Genomic DNA, 20778 nt, shown 5'->3' on the forward strand with positions numbered 1-20778 from the left:
ATATTATACTATGTAATTTATTAAATATGATTATTTTGGTATTCAAGCTAAAAGTGTTGGTTATTAGTGAAATATGTTTAGTTTTGAAAAATATTAATGTACTTCATAATGGAAATATCATAATAAATTAGAATTTATTTCTAGTATTTGATTTTAAGGATAGTTAGTTTTATAATGATGTTTAAAAATCATAAATTAACAATAAAACAACTTAGTTTGTATAAAGTCAGGTTTGATTAAATTGCTTTCTGAAATCATTGACGTCATTGATTTTTTCTTACAAATTTTTTTTGTATAATTACATTTATTAGTTTATAGAATTATTCGCTGGATGATTTCTTTTAAAATTTCGGATATTTGAAGCTACTGTAAAATAGCCAATTGAATTTGTACAACTGTTCAAACCCAACTGATGAGTGTGTTGGTACAATAAATTAAATTTACCAGCGATTTTAAGTTTGTTATTAAAACTTATACGAGACGATGAAGTTATAAGTAAACCTTGTTTTTAAATTGTACTAATTTTTTATGTTGTGATAATTTAACTTTCGGTATGATTTATTTTAAAGAAATGAAAAGTTATTTCTAGTGTTCTAGTCCAATGAATTACAGACTGTTTAATATACAGGTTCTCTTAATGCATATTTTATTAAAAGTTTAACTATTACGGATCGTTAAAAGTCCGGTAGATAAGTTGAGCTTCTCCAATCAAGATTGAAATATTCGTCAATTGTTAATTTTTCGAATTGTCGTTACTTTTTAGCAAATATCTTTTAGCTAAGTTGAGTAACAGGCTTACAATCACAAGTCAAGTATTTGTTCTACAAATGATCGTTAATTCTAATTAGTTGTTTTGTTCGAACATTCAAGTTTCCGTTGACTATTGTCGTTCAAACTAAACCTTATACGACTTTTTACCTTTCACGAAATCAAGAGTTTGAGAAAATCATTGTAAGAGTACAGCTTAACCATAGGTCAAAAGTGAAAATATATGGCATGTTCAAAATTAAACGGAACAATTACGATTGTTTTAAGTGTGACACTAAATGACTAATTAAACCAAACAAAGTTTTAATAAGAACAAAGCAAGGTTTTATAAATTTACTTTCTGAAATGCTCAGTGAAGTTTTTTTGACATTCTGCGTATATCTACTCTTAATATTGTACATGTTTACTCCAGAAAAGGTCTTGGATGTTTCGTTTATTAAAAGTCATTGTAAGCTAATTAAAATTGTCCAACCTTTGTCTTGAAAACTTTAAGGTGTGGGTTACATACAGTAAATAGAATTTTTCAGTAATTTTTAATTGGTTATTAAACCTTGTACTAAACTAATAAATTAGTTCTGTACAACTAACTGTTCTAAAACTGACAGTTATCAGAATATCATTGTAGAGTTACTGTGGTTTTTATTTAGACTATGTTTTCAAAAAGTTATTATCAATTTGGTGACGCGTATCAATTTTTTAGCATGTTAATAATATAAACCTTTTTTAAGAAAACTTTCTGTTGTCTGTGATTGCTCAGCATTTCTTGACTTCAATGAACTTCAATTGTCCTAATTTAGAATTTCGTCAATGAATTTGTTGATATGTGGATTATAACAGAATGAAAGTTTTAGACAGTTTTTAAATTAGAGTATATCTTTAGAAACGTAGTTTGTTGATTTGAATGGATAAATCGATTGTTGAAAAATAAATTTTAATTGTGGTAGGATACAAAATATTGAAATTGTAAGTAAAAATTAAAACTGATGAATTTTAGATTTAGAAGCGACTAGTGACGTCATGTATAAAAAACCGTTTATATTTAATTTAATAATGTTTATATATAGAGTTAAGTAATTATATGAACAGCTACTTGAAACTGAAAGTACATGGATATTTTGAAGTCGTAGAAAAACGGCCTATACACTGAAACATTACTCGGTATAAGGTCGAAGTAAACTTTTTCGTTTGACCTTAGAATTATAACTAGAGCAGCTATTCACTCTAGTTTTTTGTTTTACTTCATTTTTGTAACGCCTTTACGTTGAAAAAAAGCTCATCAGACACACAAAATAAAAACAGAGAAGTAAAACTAAGATACAAAATTAAATTAAACAAAAAACATGGATAAGCATTAGTGTCTTGTTAAAGTAAGTTATGATATTTAGGTTGGGTAGTTTACATAATTAATCACAATATATAGTAATGAGCAGTCATTCGGTTTGCCATGATTTCTATCAGCTAGGATGTATTTTTCTTGTTGAATCTTGTTCTTGCTTGTTATCAGTGGTATTAAAATAAGTTAACTCTCTGAATTTTAAACACAGTTGACGATAACTATATCGAAAACGCTGTCGATATAAAGTAAGTAATTTATAAATTTAAAATCGTAAGTTATAGTTTCAGAATAGTCTATTGACGTCATATGTACAAAACCAGTGAAAAATGTTTCAAAATTGTTTAAATGTTGTTGTAAATGTGTCAGTGAAGTTCATCATGTTGTGTTTTTTTCTAATTTAAAGTCGTTGTCAAACAGCTAAACTATTGAAATTAAATTGAGCACCTAAGAATGTTTAGGCTAGTAGTCATTCAAGTTTAATTATGCACAATAGAAAGGTTGTATGCTTTTCTACATTCCCAGAATCTCTCGTATTTCAAATAGTCAGATCCTATTTGAACATGAGAAGTATAATTTATAAAACAAGCTTTTCAAAAGTGTTTTGTGTGAAATTATGTTTGTACCATATCTATTTACTTCTAATGTGTTTACTTTGTATATCCAAAACTATTTAGTTTTTGAATGTATATTGATGTGTAATGTAGATACTCAAAAAGTTAGCATTTATGTTACTTAACACAACAACACTTTAAAATTTTACTTCTACATGAATTAATCTTTAGTTTACAATAAACTTGTATTTTAAATAAGTACAGTTCGAAACATTAAATTAAATGGCTCCTAATAGACATTGAATTCAATGGCTTCTAATAGTTTGTAAATAAAGTAAAGATTTTATAAATCAAGATTCACTAAGTGTCAAAAAATTATACTTTAAATTTTTATCAAGTTATTTTTTGTCGAAACTGATAGGCATACGTCTAAGTGAAAAAATAATAATGCATCTACAAGTGCTAGAATTACATAAATTTCTTTTATGGCAGCTGTGCTACTACTTTGTACCCACAATGTTGGTTTTGATCAAAACTTTCTCAGTAGTTTTTTAATCGTTAGTTTCATTATGCGTCAAAAGTTCTTAAACGCTTGATTTATTGTTAGTTTCGAAAAACGTAAGCACTGTTCTTGACTTTTAATTACATTTTGTATTGAATCCACTATTTTATGACCTATGATCGAAATTAAAGAAGTTTACATTTAATATGGCAGCTTTGATTAAAATAAGTTTTAACTTCCAGATGTTTGTACACCAGATGTTTGTTAGTAAAATAATCTTTAAATGCAATTAATTGCTTGAATTACCGTTTAGTACTATATCGCACACCTATCTTATGTTTCAGCATTGTTTTCCCAACCTTTGATTAGTAACCAGTTGTAAACCACTAAAATGTATATTTTTGATAGCTTATAAAAAAATTGATAAGAAATATACTTTATAAATTTTATCACAAAAATTAGCACTCTTAAGATTTTAGTGACGTCATATGTAAATTGGCAGAAATAAAGTTAAAGTGAATTATTATAAATTAAAGTACAAAACTGAACAATCGATCACACAAGAGTACAGCACTATAATTTGCAGTCATTTCAAATGACTAATTTACATCAAGTATAAATTTTAATTGTAAACTTAAATTGTAATAGTTACAATTATTAGGATGATCTTTTCAATTAAATGATATAACTTTATAGTGACTTCATGAGTCGAATATTGAAAACGTTTGTTTTAATAATATTTTTATAATATTTCAGTTTATATACTGGTATTGAAATGAAAACCAGTTTTATATAGGAAGCCACTGCAATTTAACTTTACCTTAGACACGTCTTATAAGCAAATAAAAAAATACGGTGATTTTTGCACACCTTACAGGGTTCGTGCGCGTCAGGCTAAATCAGTCTAAGTCAGGCTAAATCAGTTTTTTTGAAAAATGTTGAAAAACGTCAGGCTAAATCAGTTTTTTTATTTAAAAATTTGAGAATCTCAGTTTTTCTCAGTTCAAATGCTTCAAAAGTTTTGATTGTAAGAATGAAGAAATCTTTTTAAGATCAAATTAAGATGTGAATTTATTCCTAAATAATGATTAAGTTATTAAAGACACAATCAGTCAGTATTTGTAAAAATAAATGCTTAAAACCTTTTGTTGAATCTCTTAAATTTTTTTAAGAATCTTCATTATTTTGTTTTGAGTAGATTATATACGTCATAATTATGAAAATTTATAAAGAAAATACAGTTTAAACATTAGAGTTTAGTTCAACAATTTAGCTGTTTGTTTGAATTTCAATACTCGTAAGCGTTTTATTTTAAATTTTAATAACACACGACAATGAACGTCGTTTTAATATAAATCTTCTGGTTATAATGTTTTTACTTAGTGCTTAATTAAATTAAACAATTGTGTTTAGTAATATATATTAAATTTTTCCACTAGTAATAGATATAACACTTATTTTAAAACTTATCACTGAATTTGTTATGTTAAGGGCAAAGGGGGGGGGGGGGGTCAATCTACTTTTTCACAATATAGTCTTATTTTATTGAGTTGTAACTAAGCTATGAGTTGCTTTCTGCAGATTTTTAAAGCTCAAAATGTTTTTGAGATAAAGCTAGTTGAAGTCGGAGACTACAATAGTACTAATTAAGACCCCTCAACATCTAAAATGACTTCTAAAGGGGATTTTCCTTACTTTGAAAAAATGTCAGGCTAAATTGGTCCCAGTCAGGCTAAATGAAAAAAAATTCGCGCACGAACCCTGATCTTAGCTAAACAATTTTAGTTTGTAAACATAAAGAGGACTTCTTTTAGAAATACACAAATGTAACAGTAGCTAATATTTACTAGTTATTTTAAGTTACAACAAACATAAAAACGAGTCTATAGAAAGAATGCACAAAATTATTATAGTTATTTATTGATAATCATATCTCAGGCAAACATTATACAATTCTACATTCAATGGATCTGTACAAACTTATAAACAAACTGTTGAAATAAAACAGTGCAAAATATTGTAATTAGTTAAACAATTTAGTAAAATAATTATATTAAAATATAAGAAAAACAATATTGTTATTTACAGAGCTGACTGCAGAGTACATAAGAACATAAGGAGACTGAATTGCGACTGTTACACGAAATATTTGGATTACGAACTCGATATTAAGCAGACCCCACCGTGCAGTGATGAATGCATAAATAGGTAAGAAAATAATTAGTTCATACAAAATAAAATACAATTTTGTGTGTTTAGTATATTAAATTAGGTTTGGAAATAGCAGTGATAAATAATTATTCTTCAAGTGATATTAAACTTTTTTACTTACAGAACTATGACGATAGAATACACAATTTTTTCTGTAAAATAAATCAAAAAAAGCATAATGATGGTGTAAAATATAATTACTAGAATATTTATTGTTATACAGCTAAAATTTTCTTTAAACAGATTCATGATGATCGAGTGTACTAAAAGATGTGGATTTTCTGAATACTGCTGTAATAAAAGGTAGGTACAAATAATTCTTTTAAAAAATGTTATGTTTTTTTTGATTTTTTAAATATTTTTAAAATAGTTTTTTTTTCTGATCTATTGAAATGTAACAGAATAACGAACTATTTTTAACATTGAAAAACGTAATTTCTGCAAAGTTAAATTTTTTGTTGAATAATATTATACCATATAATCAAATGTATAAATATTTGAAAAGTAATTAATAACATTATTATAATTATTTTATTATTGTTTATAAATTTTATTCAAAGGTTACAAAAACGCCAATACATACCAACTAATTATAAATATTATTTTACTTATAATTTTTTTATTACGACATGAATAATTATTCACAGATTGCAAAAACGTCAATATATGCCAACTGAAGTTTTCAGAACTCCGTGGAAAGGATGGGGACTGAGAACTAAAGAAGAAATTAAAAAGAAGTAAATATTATTAGTATTTAATACTATAAAGTGTAAATTAGTAAATATTTTTTCATAGTTTGTATAAGATTAAGAACAAAAGAAGAAACGTTGTATAATATAACATTTATTTATGTTTAAAAACAGTTTGCTTAGTAACTTTCATTGAGTCGATTTTTTTAGATTTTTTAATTCTATTATTTCAACAGAGGCGAGTTAATAATGGAATACTGTGGTGAGGTATTAGACGCAAAAGAATTCAAGAAAAGAAGTTACAATTATTCTGCCAGTGGTCATCAACACTTCTACTTCATGGCGTTGAGCCAAGATAATGTTTGTTTTGTGTTTTTTTTATAATATAATTTATATGTACCTTCTAATTAGTTTTAATTAAAAAACAAGCTAAATCTTTTCAACCAGATAACCAAAAACTGTTTTCTTCAGAATTGATTTTTAATTTTATTAGAGTTTTTATAACTAATTTGTTTCAAAAGGTAATAGACGCCAAGTTCAAAGGTAACAACTCGCGTTACATCAACCATTCTTGTGATCCGAACTGCGAGACGCAAAAATGGACTGTGAACGGAAACATCCGGGTGGGTTTCTACACTTTACGGCCGTTGAAAAAAAATGAAGAGATTACATTTGACTACCAATATGTCAGATACGGGTTTGTTTGATTTAATTATGCTAATTGTGGTAATTTTGAATCTTGTCCTATTTAATTTATATATATATATATATATATATATATATATATATATATATATATATGTATATGTTTGTAATTGTTAAAGGTTGCTCGTATATATATATATTGTTTAATACTTATGGTTTATGTATTATGTAATTTCTCACCCAAAAGTATGTCAGATTCTGATTTGTTTTTTATGTATTTACACAGATGTCTTGTTTATGTTTAATATGAAAGCCTATAAACTGTATCAGTCTGTAAAAAAAAGTCTGTAAATGAATTAAGTTTTAGTTGAAAATTGATTTAATGTTAAACATTGAAGTGAATCAGTTATATTGTAACTCAAATAGTCCTAAGTGAGACGGGATAATAAAAAACATAAAATAGTGATTAAATAAACTAAAAAGAAGAAAATAAAACAAAAAGTTGATTTTTTTCAAATACACAGCAAAGAAGCGCAAAAATGTTACTGTGGAACGGCCAAATGCAGAGGTTACCTGGGAAGAGCACCCGATGAAGATGATGACGTAACAGTGCCTTCAGAAGTCAATAATGACGTCATAATTGCCACTGACGATGACGCGACACTTAAGAAGGAGGAAGTAACAGTTCCGCTGTTCAAAGACGACAAGGTTTGATTTTTTCTGATAATGAAAAAGAGTATTTGTGATATATTGAATAATAGTTTTCAGTAAAATAAGATTTTTTTTTTAATTTAAATTTTTTTTTTCTTAATTCTTAAAAATACTGAGGTTTAAAAATTAGGTTAGTCTTAAAGTTATGTTACATAATAAATTAATTTTATTTATTTTAATTTGTCACTACAATTCAATCACATACTTAAAAATAAGAAGTAATTGAACTAGAGAACCATGATCTACAAAAATACTTTTTTATAATTTATTTATTAAAGTTTATAAAGCACCAACTTACCAACAAAAACCAATTTAACATATATATTTTCAGAGTTTAATATTAAAACAGATGCGCAGAGACCTGAAGAAACTTGAAAATCACGGATTAAAAACTTCTAATGATGTGGACAAATTGGCGAGGTACATGGCAAGAATCAACAACGAACAAGATAAAATCACGTGCCTTAAAATGCTGCTCAGTATCAAGAACGAAACTGATCTTTTACGGTTCGTTTAATTAGTTTCTATAAAGTATTCTGCGTAAATGTTGCTAAGTATTAAAACTTAACTGATATTTTAGCATTAACTCTTAAACAAATGATTAAGTAGGAATGTTTTATCATAATAAAGTTAAAATAACTTAGAAAATTTTTTTTGTTAAAAATAATCGCCACTAGGTGCGTATAAGTTCTTGTTTGTTATCTTTAGTTTTAGTTTTATTTGATTTATACTTTTATCTTTCATGATAGTTTAGTTAATATTAGAATTTGTATTACTATGTTACATGATATACTTTGATTGTAAATTGGTATTTACAAGAAGAAACAAAAATAACAGTTAGAGAATCTCAACAATGTTTTATGAATACTTGTAGTAATAATTATTAAGTGGAAATTACATTGATGTTATATTTTTGATTAAAATTGTTTAACAGATTACATTTTAAGCAAACAAATTAACTAATAAAGTAACAACAAAATTAAATTGCTGTTTTTAATAAAATTTACAAAAATATATTATAGCACAAAAAATAGATGACATTTTCATGAAAATACACATAATTATTTGACAATTACTGTTTGTACCTTGTAGGCAAACAACTTAACAAATATATTTTTGTTTGTTGTGCACTTAAGTTAACCACAAACTCAACACAAAGTTAATTCACAATGTTACAGACTTTTATGTAAATTTTAAGTTTCAATCTTAAATCTTAGTAAATCCGTAATGCCAAATTTTACAATTCATCAAGAATGTAGTACATTGAAAAATAGTAAAAAAATGTTATAACAATTAAAAGGTTGAAATACTAACTTTACATACAAAATAGTTATAAGTGGACATTGTAATAAAATAACAATCATATTTTATGATTGGTTTTTATTTTAGTCACATTGAATTGAGTTTTAACTTTATTTCACTAACTTAGATTTACAAAATAATTATTAATTTACAAACATATTTATTTAAGTTAACAAAAAGTTTAGGAGTTATATTAAAATATTTAAAAGTAATTATTAATACAATATTGCTTTATTACAATTTAATCACTCTTTAAACACGTCATTAATCATGTCAATTTTTAACACCAATTTAGGTTTAATTTTTTTTATAAGTCTCTTTCATTTTGTTATATTATTCCACGAAAAACATAATTTAGTTATAAAAAGTTAAATTCATTTTAATTGTCAAGTTAAAACCAAAACCGTTTTTACTAAGAAATTACCTCTATAACAAGCAACACTTCAAGTGTTTGTTTTACACCTAATATTACCACAAACTAATACTTAAAATAAATGTATAAATATAAATACCAAATTATAAAAATAACCCAAACTGCCTTCTTCGTAACTGTCAGTCAGTCCAACCCAAATTTAAAACTACATTTAAAAAATGTGGTTAAAAAGAAAATGTCATCCCTAAATATATCTACGTTTTAAAAATGTAGTTAAATAAAAAAGTGTATCTTTAATTTGTAAGTATTTTTAATTTATGTTATGTATGACTCTAATTTTGACACTTCGTAACTGTCGGTCAGTTCAACCCAAATTTAAAACTACATTTAAAAAATGTATTAAATAATACTAGGTCTTTAAATCATATTTTAATGTATGCTATGTTTGACCCTATTTTTACACTACATTAATAAATGGTGGTTAAACTAAATTTATAACTACATTTTAAAAATGTACTAAAAAGTACTATACCATTAAACTGTATTTCAATGTATGACCCTAATTTTACACTACATTAATAAATGGTAGTCTAAAATATAAAACAAGTAACTACGCCATTTAAAACTAAACTTAATAAGTATATGGTAATAAATCTTAAAAGGAGGTTTTAATTTGTTTTATTTCTACGTTAAAAGCAAGTAGTATAATTTATGTTATAAATGTAATAAAAAAGATCAAATGGTTAAAATTACATCAAGTATGTTCTTAAATATTAGAAAATAAGTTTAAATTAGGATATTTTGTAAGAAAAATAAAAACTATATTGATTATGTGGCAAAATAAATTAGATAAAACTACTTGAAAATAAAAGTGAAAAAATAAAGTAAATTTTAATTAAAACATATTCTTTAAAGAAATTGACACTACATAAATAATGAAGTAAAAAATAGTTAATGCAACATCAAGTATGTAATGAAAATGTTATTGGATATGTATTGAGTTTGTTTGAAGTGGTTTATAATTTGTTATGTTTAATTAACTTTTTTAGTTAAACCTCAAAGCAAACATTATTTCTTAGGTTGGTGTAATGTTTGGTTTTATTCACTAAACTACCACAAATAGCTACTTAAAGATAATATATATAAAATAATACAATTTTATACCAAATTGCCAATTGTTTTCCTCATAAGCATCTGTTATGCCAATTTGAAACTGCATTAAGTATGTAGTAAAAATACTATAGTAAACTTCTAATGATGTATACATATTATTAGTTTCCATTATTTAATATCTGTTTTATTTTTTATATTCAATGAAAGTGTATATGTGTTTTATTTAAAACAAACCATTTCACATTAGTTAAAAATAAAAAAAACGAGATTGAATAAATTGTAGTTTCAGTTAATACTAGTTTCAACATTATATTTAGATAATTTTACAAAAATAGACTCTATTTAACTGTTTATCCTCAATAAATTCGAATAATAAATAAATATATTTTTTCCACAGCAAGTTCATGCGTTCCTACGGGTTAACATTATTATGGACCTGGATGGTGGATTTGCCTAGCAGCACAACAAACCCCCCTAACAACGAGCAACCTAGCAACCATGAAATCAAGTTGTCACTGGTGAGGGTCTTGTTCATGTTACCCATAACAACCAAGAACCCAGTCATCAAGAACGACTCAAATTTGTTGCAAGTTGCTCAGAGATGGCTCGTTAAAAATGAAGGTTTGTGATTTTATTTAATCTAAAACAAATTAAAATGCTTAGAATACAATAAATTGTTTAAGGTTGTATTACAAAAAACTAAAGCAGCTATTAAGATAAAAAATGTTATAATGTTAAATTTAATTTGAAGATTTTTCAGGTTATCGTGAAAGTTTAACTATAAAAGTCTTAGTTTGTATTTGCTTGTTTATGTAACTTTTATAAGTTTATTTTTTTTTGTTAACAGTTAAAGCTATTGAATAACAATTTTTATTAACTATCTTGTGAATATTTTAAACAGTCAAAAAAGAAGATATCAAACAAGAAAATAGCACTGAAGAAAAAACAGCTACTAAAAATGCAGAGGTAAATATAAAAAGTATTTACTAGCCTGTGAACTATCTACAGTAAAATGTTAAAAGCATATTTTAACTTACTTTTTCATTGCAATATTTATATAAAATAGATTTAAGGGAGTAGATTTAAAGCATATAAAACTTAATTTTAGTTTTCAAAAATGGTACTAATCACTTTCGTTAATGTATTATTTACAGGCCATTGAATTTCAAACAGAGTTGAAAGAGCCTAATTTTTTTAAAATATAGTGTTTTAAATTAAAAATGATTTTACAGGCCAATGAATTACAAGCGGAACTAAAGGAGTTGATTGAAAAATGGAACAATTTGAAAGAAATTTACAAGTTGGTTTTGATTTTAAGTAGTTAAAAGACTTTTATAAAATTTGCTAAACTTTAGAACTATTAAAGCCATTTAGAGCCTTATGTATGAAGATTTAGTATATATGTATAATTTTGTATTATAACTTATAATGATGATTATGTGTTATTTTATTTACACATCTTTAAAAAAGTATAATTAAAAAAATGAAGCTTTATTATTTTAATTTTTAGATTTAGTTTAGAACAGTTTTATTTCAACAAACAGTATTTATTAAAGTTCGAAAAAAATTGAATTAGATTATAATAGATTACAATTTCCAAGTTTAAACTTTAGTTTAATGCTTCTTTTATCATTAATAGTTTAATACAATTTTTTTTTCACATAGGCAATCAAAAAGTATAAAAGCCAAATTTGAAAGAAACTTAATTTCAAAACAGAATAAATAAATTTATAGATTTTAAAAATTGGTAAAATAGCATTTTTATCAAACCGAGTAAACAATTCTGATTGTTTTCCCAGTAAAATTAGCAATTTCACACTTTTAAATTCGAGAAAAATATTTTGATCCAGTTTTAAGTGTTTATAAAGTTGATTTCAATTTGCATCTGTTTAAATGTTATTTAAAAATGTGATAAAAATAAAATATTAATTGTTCACAGAATTCCAAAGAAACCAAGAAGCCCAATTCAAATGGAAGTTAAAGTTAAGAAAGAAGAAGTTAAAAAACCAGTTGATAAGAAGAAAAACAAAAAGAAAGATAAAAAAGATGAAAAATCTGCAGAGAAAATAAATGAAAAGTTTGTTGTTGTTTCATTTGAAAAATACAAATTTTACTCATCATATATTATTTTGGTTAAAATCAAAATACATGGTATCGCTAAAAATCGTTGAAAAATTTTTATAAAAATTGGCAATATTGTAAAATTTAAAGAAATGTATATTTAGAAACATCTAAAATTAAAACAAATATTGATATGTAGATAGTAATAGTAAAGTAAAATAAGTTAAGTTTTTATTTGTGCTTTTAACAGCTAGTAGATGGGTAACATTGAACATAAATTTATCTAAATTTTATTATAGTTGTAAATATTTGTTTTTGTTTGTAATACAATTTTTGTTTTTGCCGCTCAAAAATTTGCATTTAAGCTTAAAGAACAAACATCATTAACTTTCATATACAAACAAACTTAAATAACTTGAAAATAGTTCATTAACTAGTTGATTAAACTTAAAGAAAAACTACAGTTTCTTATAACAAAAACTACAATATATCAATTATTGTTGTGATTAAAATTATAAAATGAATGCCAAAGTTTTGAGGATTATTTTGTGTTTTGTATGTTCAAAGTACATACGGTAATTTTCAGTAAAAAAAAGTATGTCTACATTTGACTGTTTTTGCATTATAACTTTGTAATATTATTATATCTTTAAATTTTTAAACTTTTTGATCTACATTTTAGTTAATACTTTTTTTTGGGTACCTTAAGGATCTTTAGATCCTATCGACAACTCAGGGTTTCTAAATTTTTTTTGAACATTAAAAATTTTTTCACTAGTTTTTGTTCGTTTTAAGAAATACGCTGACTTAATTTTTCCACTAATTTTTGTTATAAGAATATGTAAATATAAGTTTAATGCGTTTACTGAGTTAAGTGGCAAATATAAGCATAAATTTTTTATAAGCCTGACAAATGAGCTTAGAAAATATAAAACTAAATTGAATTCAGTCAGGTTTAAATGGCAAAGACGGCTTAAAATGACCATTACAAGGATTAAAATTACTAAATTAAATTGTTAATATATAAAGTTACAACTTATTGCAAATAATATAAGAAGTTTATCACTCTAATTTATTTTAACAAATAATTAAAATAATTTAACTCTCTCAACAGCAAGAAATTTGGAAGCAGCAAGTTGGTCAATGAAATCGTCAACAACATCAAGAAGTCCATGCAGAACCGAAGCATAAAAGAAAGTATTTCCCGCCAAAATTCAGAAATTTCCCGCCAAAACGAAATTTCCCGCCAAAACAACGACCCGAGCTTCTTCGACTACGGCGACGAGCCTTACGACCCCAGCAAGCCGTTGGACCTCCCTGGCAACCAGAATCTCCCTGGCAACACCAACTTACCTAGCAACCAATCACTACCCGTAAGCACCAACTTGCCTAGCAATCAATCGTTGCCTGGTAACCAGATGACCCAGCCCCCGCCAAACTTCATCCCCAACAACTTTCCGGTGGGAATTCCCCCCGGGTTCGTGCCACCTAGCAACGGTTACTACCCGTTCACCATGTACCCTCCTCCCAACTTTGTTGCCACGCAACCTCCGCAAGGTGGGGTGTTTCCCCACCAACAAGGGAACTTCCCTCCGCCGCAACTTCCGCCTCATCAGCAGGGAATTCCCCAGCAAAACATCAACCAGCCACCACCATTGGTTAGTTTTTAGTATTTTTATATTTATCTTCTAATAATATTTCTTAAGTAACTTATATAACATAATAAAATATAGTGTTAATCTTCACACTTATCTTTCCAGTTAAAACATTAGTATTAAGCACTTACAATTTTCTACATGTAATTGAAAAAAAAATATTTTAAAAACTTGAGTTTAATTTAAACATTATTTAAGATTTTATATTTTTTACAGCCAACGGGAAATCCCATCCCAGTTGTTGGAACTGCTAAAATTGAAGATAAAAAGGTTTGATATTTAATTATTATTCAAATATTTCAAGGACTTTTTAATACAGATGATAACTTTTTGCAGTATAAAAATAAATTTAATCACACTACTATTGTAATAATATGCTAAATTAGTTTGTTGAACAAATACTTTTATTCTTTGGATTTCATTGTTTTGAATTGTATTATTATTGGTAAATAATTTATTTTAAATGTTTTGTTTTTCAGAGTTTCACGGTCTTGGGTCCTGATGGTCAAAATTTCCAAGTTTCAATTACTCCAGAACAGTTATTACAAGTAAGTACAAAACAGTAAATTAATATCAAAATAAAAATAACTAAATGAAAATAACTCCAGATCAGTTATTACAAGTGAGTGTAGTATTAGATAATAAAATATCTGAGTAAAAAAACTCCAGGGAAATCATAACAACCAAGTAAATAATCATTTTAGTATTTCAACACTAAATCAATCACAAATCCTTTTGTATTTCAGAATTTTTTTAAAATTTTTGAAGTACGTTAAGAAAACATAAAACCTGAAAATTATTTCTCAATTTCTCAATTTCTGAAACAAATTATACTCTACACAATAGATTTTATAGATAAATAAATTCATATCATAATAAATTTCGAATATTCCTTTTCTTAGTGTTTTTGTTGTCTGACTATCAATTAAGTTACACAAACAGTTTTTTTAGTTTATGTTATTCCAGCTTCGCAAATTGAACGAAGTAACAAAGCAAGGAAACAAACTAACAACTAACAAGGACGGATTACCATGTGGCGAAGATCACAACAAGGTTTGAAATTTAAATATACGTTTGAACAAACAAACATTTATACATATTTTTAAACTATATTTTTATTTGAAAACACATCAACGAATATTTTTTACTGTTGAAAAAAGCAGTTTTGCTTATTGGTGAAAATATTTCTGACTTCTTCACCTAACTTTTATTACTTTTTTTTTACATGTCACATACTTGAAAGTTTTATTCACTTTACTTCCCAAACAAATAACATATTAGTACAAGTATGTTTAGTTAAGATCAGTGTACTTATTATTTATCAATATAAATTTTCAATTTCCTACCAGGTCACACACAGCCGCATAAACAACTGGCTCCTCGATCAACCGAACATCGAGCAACCGGATAAAGAAGAAGATAATGAATCTGACTCTAGTAGTGAAGGTAATGTATATTAAAATATATATAATAAAAATATATTAAATAAAGTAATTTATCGAATAAATAAAAATAAATTGAATCTGGTACTAGTATGAAAAAACAAATATGATGAATATAAAGAGTGAAAGTATCTGTTTATTAAATATTTAATGTTTTACCAAATTAATTATGATTTAGTATGAAAATATCAACTTTCAGATAAATATCCAACTAAAGAAGTTACAGACTTATCACTCTTACCAAATTATTGTGTTAAGAATAGATTATCAGTATAATATTTTTCATTACATTGTATATTTTCAGATGAGTATCCAGCCAAAGAGGTGACAGACTTGCCACTCTTACCAAAACAAATATAAACTTTAGTTAACCATTTAATATTAATTTACAGATGAATATCCAGCCAAAGAGGTGACAGATTTACCACTCTTACCAAATTGGTGCCACGCTAAGGATGAAGACGGATTTGTTTATTACTACCACACTATTGATAGGTTGGTATTTAAGATATAGTTTTTATGATATTATGTAGATCGAACTAAGTAGCTATTTACGCGTTTTTTACTTTTAAACACAAATAAAAACTGTATGTATTCGTTTTTTTAATGTATGACTTTTAAGAAACTTAAAAAAAACATTTAAGTTTTTTCAACTGAATTTACTAAATATTTTGTTAAAAAGTTTCAAAGAATTAAAATAAGTTTTCAAACAACATTCTTTTTAAAGTTAAATTAAAACTAAATAAAAATCCCCAAACATTCAACAGAACAACGCAGTGGGTTCCACCGGTGAAGGAGCCCCACTTGCTACAAAGAGACAACAAATCAACGAGCAACATTGTGAAGAGTTCAACCAACTCATCAAGAAGTTCGAAAATTGGCGGGAAAAATGTGGTGACGACGAAAGTGGCTTCCGTCAAAACTGAAACATCGCTGGAAGCTCCCGTCAAGTGCAAGTTTGTTTGTTTTAGTTTTTTTCTAAGGTATTTATGTTTAAGTTACTTTTATTAATGTTTATATTTATTTCTGTTTAGTTAATAAAAAATTAAGATATTGTTAGCCTGCTTTTTATCATGAAATGTAAAAATATTTTCAACTATAATATTTTTTATGTTTTTAAGCTGTTGGAAGTATATTTATTTAAAAAATAACTTGTAAGCACAAATGTGTTGTAACTTAAACAGTTTTATATGTGTTTAAAAAATTGCACAAAATTAACTTTCTTATTGAAAATTTCTTAAATGTTATTAAGTTCTTTTTGTAACACATTCAAACAAATAACAGAGCAATGGCAGTATGGAAACAAGACTTGAGTAAATTCATCAAACAAGAACTCAGTCCTTATTTCAAGAAAAATGCTAAAATTGGAAGAATTACCAGCAGTAAAGATTTCAAGTTTCTCGCTAAAAAAGTTTGTATTCATATTTATTTATAATATCTGTAAATTTAATTAGTAAAGGTTTAACATTCCTGGCTTAAAAAGTTAGTAGTTTAATAAGAAAATAATAATACATCGATTCATTATTTTTTTAATAATATTAATTATTAATGTGTTATTATTTTCATTTTACGGACAACATAACACTGAAACAACTGAAATGCATCAAATATATATATATAATATTAATATTAATAATTTTTTTCAGTTCACGGACAACATTACATTGAAGCAACTGAAATGCATCGATTCTCCGAAGCAACTCAGGTTCAGCGAAAATATCAGGGAGAAAGCGTCGCTCTACATTGAAAAGTACATGCGCAACCAGGGAAGCAGGTACGAGTGCAAGAATCACTAGTGTGACGTCATAAATGAAATTATTAGTTTTTATAGTTATAATTGTGACGTCATAAATGATATTCATGAATGTTTCGTCGTTGAATGATTGTAAGGTCACTTTGAGTTCTAATGACATCACAGTCATTTGTCTAGTTGATTCTATGACGTCATAGATGAATTAATACCTGTTCCTTCATAATAAATAACACGTTTTTGACCTTTTTTGTTTTAGAATCCGAGACTAAATCTGTTTTAAAAGCTTAAAAATTTTTGGTGCTTTAGTATCAATAAAACATTATTTAAACTTTTATATCTCGGATATTAAATGTATTTTTTCTATGAAAAAATATTCTCATTAACACAATTTTTAGGTCATTTATACTTATGTTTGATATTTTCTAGCTGGTTTTCGCTGAAGTATTTTCGAAATGTTGTACAGAATTTGGTTTTTATTTACGGAATAACCTTTCGACTGTAAAGCTGTTGCAGTTTTTGAATTAGTTTTATTTTTATATTTTCACAACTAACTCTATTGTATATATATATACATATAGGAGCTTTTAGGTAAATTTCTTCACTTTTTTGTTTAGAGTAGATAATTTAAATTATTTCTGTCTAGACTTAATTTATTATTTTTATTTGTTAATTGAGTTCGAAATTTTAAAAGTTGATTTGCAACTATACATTTGCTTTTTAAGTTTTAAATTGTTGGATTAATAATGTAGCAAGTGTATTAAGATGTATTTATTATATGCAAATATAATTGTTTTATATTTTAAAATAAGTTAATTGTTGCTAAAACTTTTTTTTTTTTGGTTTTATTAATAATATAACAATGTTCTTGAAAATATATTATGCGATCTTTTCAAATTTAGTTTTAAGTTTTGTTTCAAAAAATTATGATCTGTTTTTTTTTATTGTATAAATAAATTTAGTAATATACAATAGTCATTATTATTTTCTTTTTTAAATAATGGACTTATAAGCAGAAACATTTAATACTAATTTTCAGATACGCTTTCGTAAATATTAATAGTTTTTGTTGCTTTTAATCAATAAAAATTTGAGTTTTTTAAACATTTCTATGCTAAACCAAAGTTTTTCAAAGTGGGCTAAGTGAGCCCTTGGGGGCCATGATAGATACTCAGGGGGCAAGGGGCCAGTGGGGGCATGAGGTCTTAATTTCAAACTTACACTAGATATTCCTCAGTTGCAGATGAAGGGCAAAAAAACAGGTCTTAGGTGTTTTTTAATGAATTTAGTTTGTTGAGTAGTCTTGTTAGAGAGGGCCATAGCTTTTTTATTTTTTTAAAGGGGAGCCATTTAGAAAAAAGTTTGGGAAACCCTTGTCTAAATAAAATTATCAAATTAAACTAAGGAGTATTAAACAGTACATAAGTTAGTAACAAAAAAAACTTTTAAAATTCAATCGTTTTGCTATTAAAGCCTCTATTTGAAATATGAATTAAAACTTTATTAAATAAGAAACGCTTTAAGTTATTTAGATTATCATTAAAAATAAGTTTTAAGTTTTCTATGTAGTATCTTATAACATATTATCATTAGCAAGATGAACCATTTTTGGATAAATGTTTAACCTTTAAGCCTTTTTAAAATAACAGAGTGTCCCTCTACTATTTAGAATAGTAACAAAACTAAAACTACATCGTTATAAATATATCAGGACCTTAAATACGCTAGGATTATTATTTGGTAGAAAAACGAGTTTGCTTTTGGTGTAGTCTTTAATCAAAAATATTTGGTATCTATTATTGAAAAAGTTTTCAGAATATAATTAAAACACTGGAGTTCTTTCGTTTTACAGTTTAAGTTAATAATTATAACTAAAGTTATAATATCCAGCTTTTTTAATTTTATTGTGGTTGTAATTGTCTCTTTTAGGCTTTAAAGAAGCTATTTCAAAAATTTAAAATAACTTGGTTTTACAAAAATGCTCACAGTAAACTTGAGGTGTTTAAAACATAATTCATATATTTTTTTTTCGAAAAATTGATGTTTTAAATGAATATATAATATTAGCATTAAACTTTTTTTTGCAATTAAAAACATAATTGTTAGAAATATTGTTTTAGTAGAACAATAATAAAATAGTGAGTTACTACAACTAAGTGCTTGATTTTGGTATAAAACCCAGACAACTTTAACTGAAAAGAGACAAAAAAAAAAAAAAAAACAACTTTATAGACATACTATAAAATAAATGTAAAATTATTACTTGAACATAAACTGCACCAACTTATAAAAAAATGTATATTAAAGTTTCTAATGTGTGAATGGTCTTCATCTTTTATAGCAGAGTGGTCATAAATAAAAATGTTTAAGTATAGCTGTTTAATTATTTTTCATTACATTCTTTTGTACGACAGTCTGAGTGTATAAAAGTACATTAATAACAACCGCAAGATTTATAAAAACTTTAAACATAGCAGCTCTTGGCAACCCTGCTAGAAAGTGCATTTGTATGCAAAAGAACTATGTACCTAGTTTTAATTTACACCTAAACAAATTTAAAGTTTTGTTTTTGTCAAGCAACTTTTGCGAAATTTAAGCTTTTTTTTATACGTTTTAAAACTCAGTAAAACGTTTGAAAATAAGATTTTTAAATTACAACTTGCTTCTTAATTTTAAATTTAAAACACTAACGAATTAACTTAAACAAAATGCTTACAATATCTAACAATTTCAGACATATCGTGGAACCGCTCAGTTCCAACCTGGTAAAACCCGAGAACCACTTACTGACCATGGGCTAGGAGTAACAGTATAAAATAAATGAAAAATAAATAAAAAAGACTAAAATAAATAAAGGTTAAAAAAATATATAAATGGAAAATGGTCGCAGGTGGGAATCGCACACACAATCGATAACAACAATTTTAGCGTAAAAATATGCAGTAAGAGTATTTTTAAGTGTTTGCATGTCCAAATGAAGTTTTTGTTACATTATATTTTGGGAGGAGCTGCTATGTGCTTTTTTATAAAAAAAACGTAGTAGTTTATTGCTTTTTAAGGACATTTACAAAAAACTTTATTTGTTTAAAACGTGCGTTGTGTAAAAGTTTTTTTTTATATTAAACTAAATGTCCTAAATAAAGCAAATTTTTAAAATAGCATTTGAGTGATAGTAATAAACTTTTATTTTTTGCAACTAAAAGCATTTTTGCTACAAATCTTAGTTTAGTAAAACAGTAAGTTATTGTCATACCTTTGTTTGGGTATCAAGAAAAATACGGCGACCTTTAAGTTTTATTTCATTATTGAAAATAGCTAAAAATAGCTTAAAAACAGCTGAAAATACTTTTCACACATGGCAAATATCACAAATATACTCTGTGTAAAATTTGATATTATTTGAAGATACTGTCACTTAGACATAATTCGACTTTCTAAATAGCACCCCAAAATGCAAACTGTATGGGACCCAAAAAATGCGACCTTAAAGTTTTTAGCTCAAATTTTTTTACTTGTGTCAACAATCACAAAAACTCATTGTTGTTCTGCACAAATAAAGACGATTAAAAATAATTTTATGGAGCCACTTTTTGATTATATGTATTTTTTTAACCGTTTGTAAGCTTTCTTAAACTTTCAGTTTTTCTTTATAAAAGTTTGAAAAAGGTA

At 25.9% G+C, this 20778-nt stretch overlaps 1 protein-coding gene across 1 annotated transcript in view; it reads left to right on the plus strand.

Moving 5' to 3' along the window:
- LOC145835480 (uncharacterized) overlaps positions 1-17370 on the plus strand; it is a 33328-nt gene extending 15958 nt beyond the window's left edge. Inside the window, exons 21-40 of the mRNA XM_082943092.1 lie at positions 5246-5365; positions 5612-5671; positions 6016-6105; positions 6294-6417; positions 6579-6754; positions 7227-7410; positions 7763-7920; positions 10599-10822; positions 11103-11167; positions 11434-11501; positions 12141-12278; positions 13377-13920; positions 14134-14187; positions 14397-14465; positions 14884-14970; positions 15267-15363; positions 15752-15854; positions 16127-16315; positions 16644-16770; positions 17006-17370. Coding sequence (XP_082799218.1) covers positions 5246-5365; positions 5612-5671; positions 6016-6105; positions 6294-6417; positions 6579-6754; positions 7227-7410; positions 7763-7920; positions 10599-10822; positions 11103-11167; positions 11434-11501; positions 12141-12278; positions 13377-13920; positions 14134-14187; positions 14397-14465; positions 14884-14970; positions 15267-15363; positions 15752-15854; positions 16127-16315; positions 16644-16770; positions 17006-17155 — 2827 coding nt within the window. The 3' untranslated portion in view covers positions 17156-17370. The remainder of the gene's footprint in view (positions 1-5245; positions 5366-5611; positions 5672-6015; positions 6106-6293; positions 6418-6578; positions 6755-7226; positions 7411-7762; positions 7921-10598; positions 10823-11102; positions 11168-11433; positions 11502-12140; positions 12279-13376; positions 13921-14133; positions 14188-14396; positions 14466-14883; positions 14971-15266; positions 15364-15751; positions 15855-16126; positions 16316-16643; positions 16771-17005) is intronic.
- The last annotated feature ends 3408 nt before the right edge of the window (positions 17371-20778 follow it).

This window comes from Thalia democratica, chromosome 5, assembly GCF_965202585.1.
Source record: "Thalia democratica chromosome 5, ktThaDemo2.hap1.1, whole genome shotgun sequence".
Classification (NCBI taxonomy): domain Eukaryota; kingdom Metazoa; phylum Chordata; class Thaliacea; order Salpida; family Salpidae; genus Thalia; species Thalia democratica.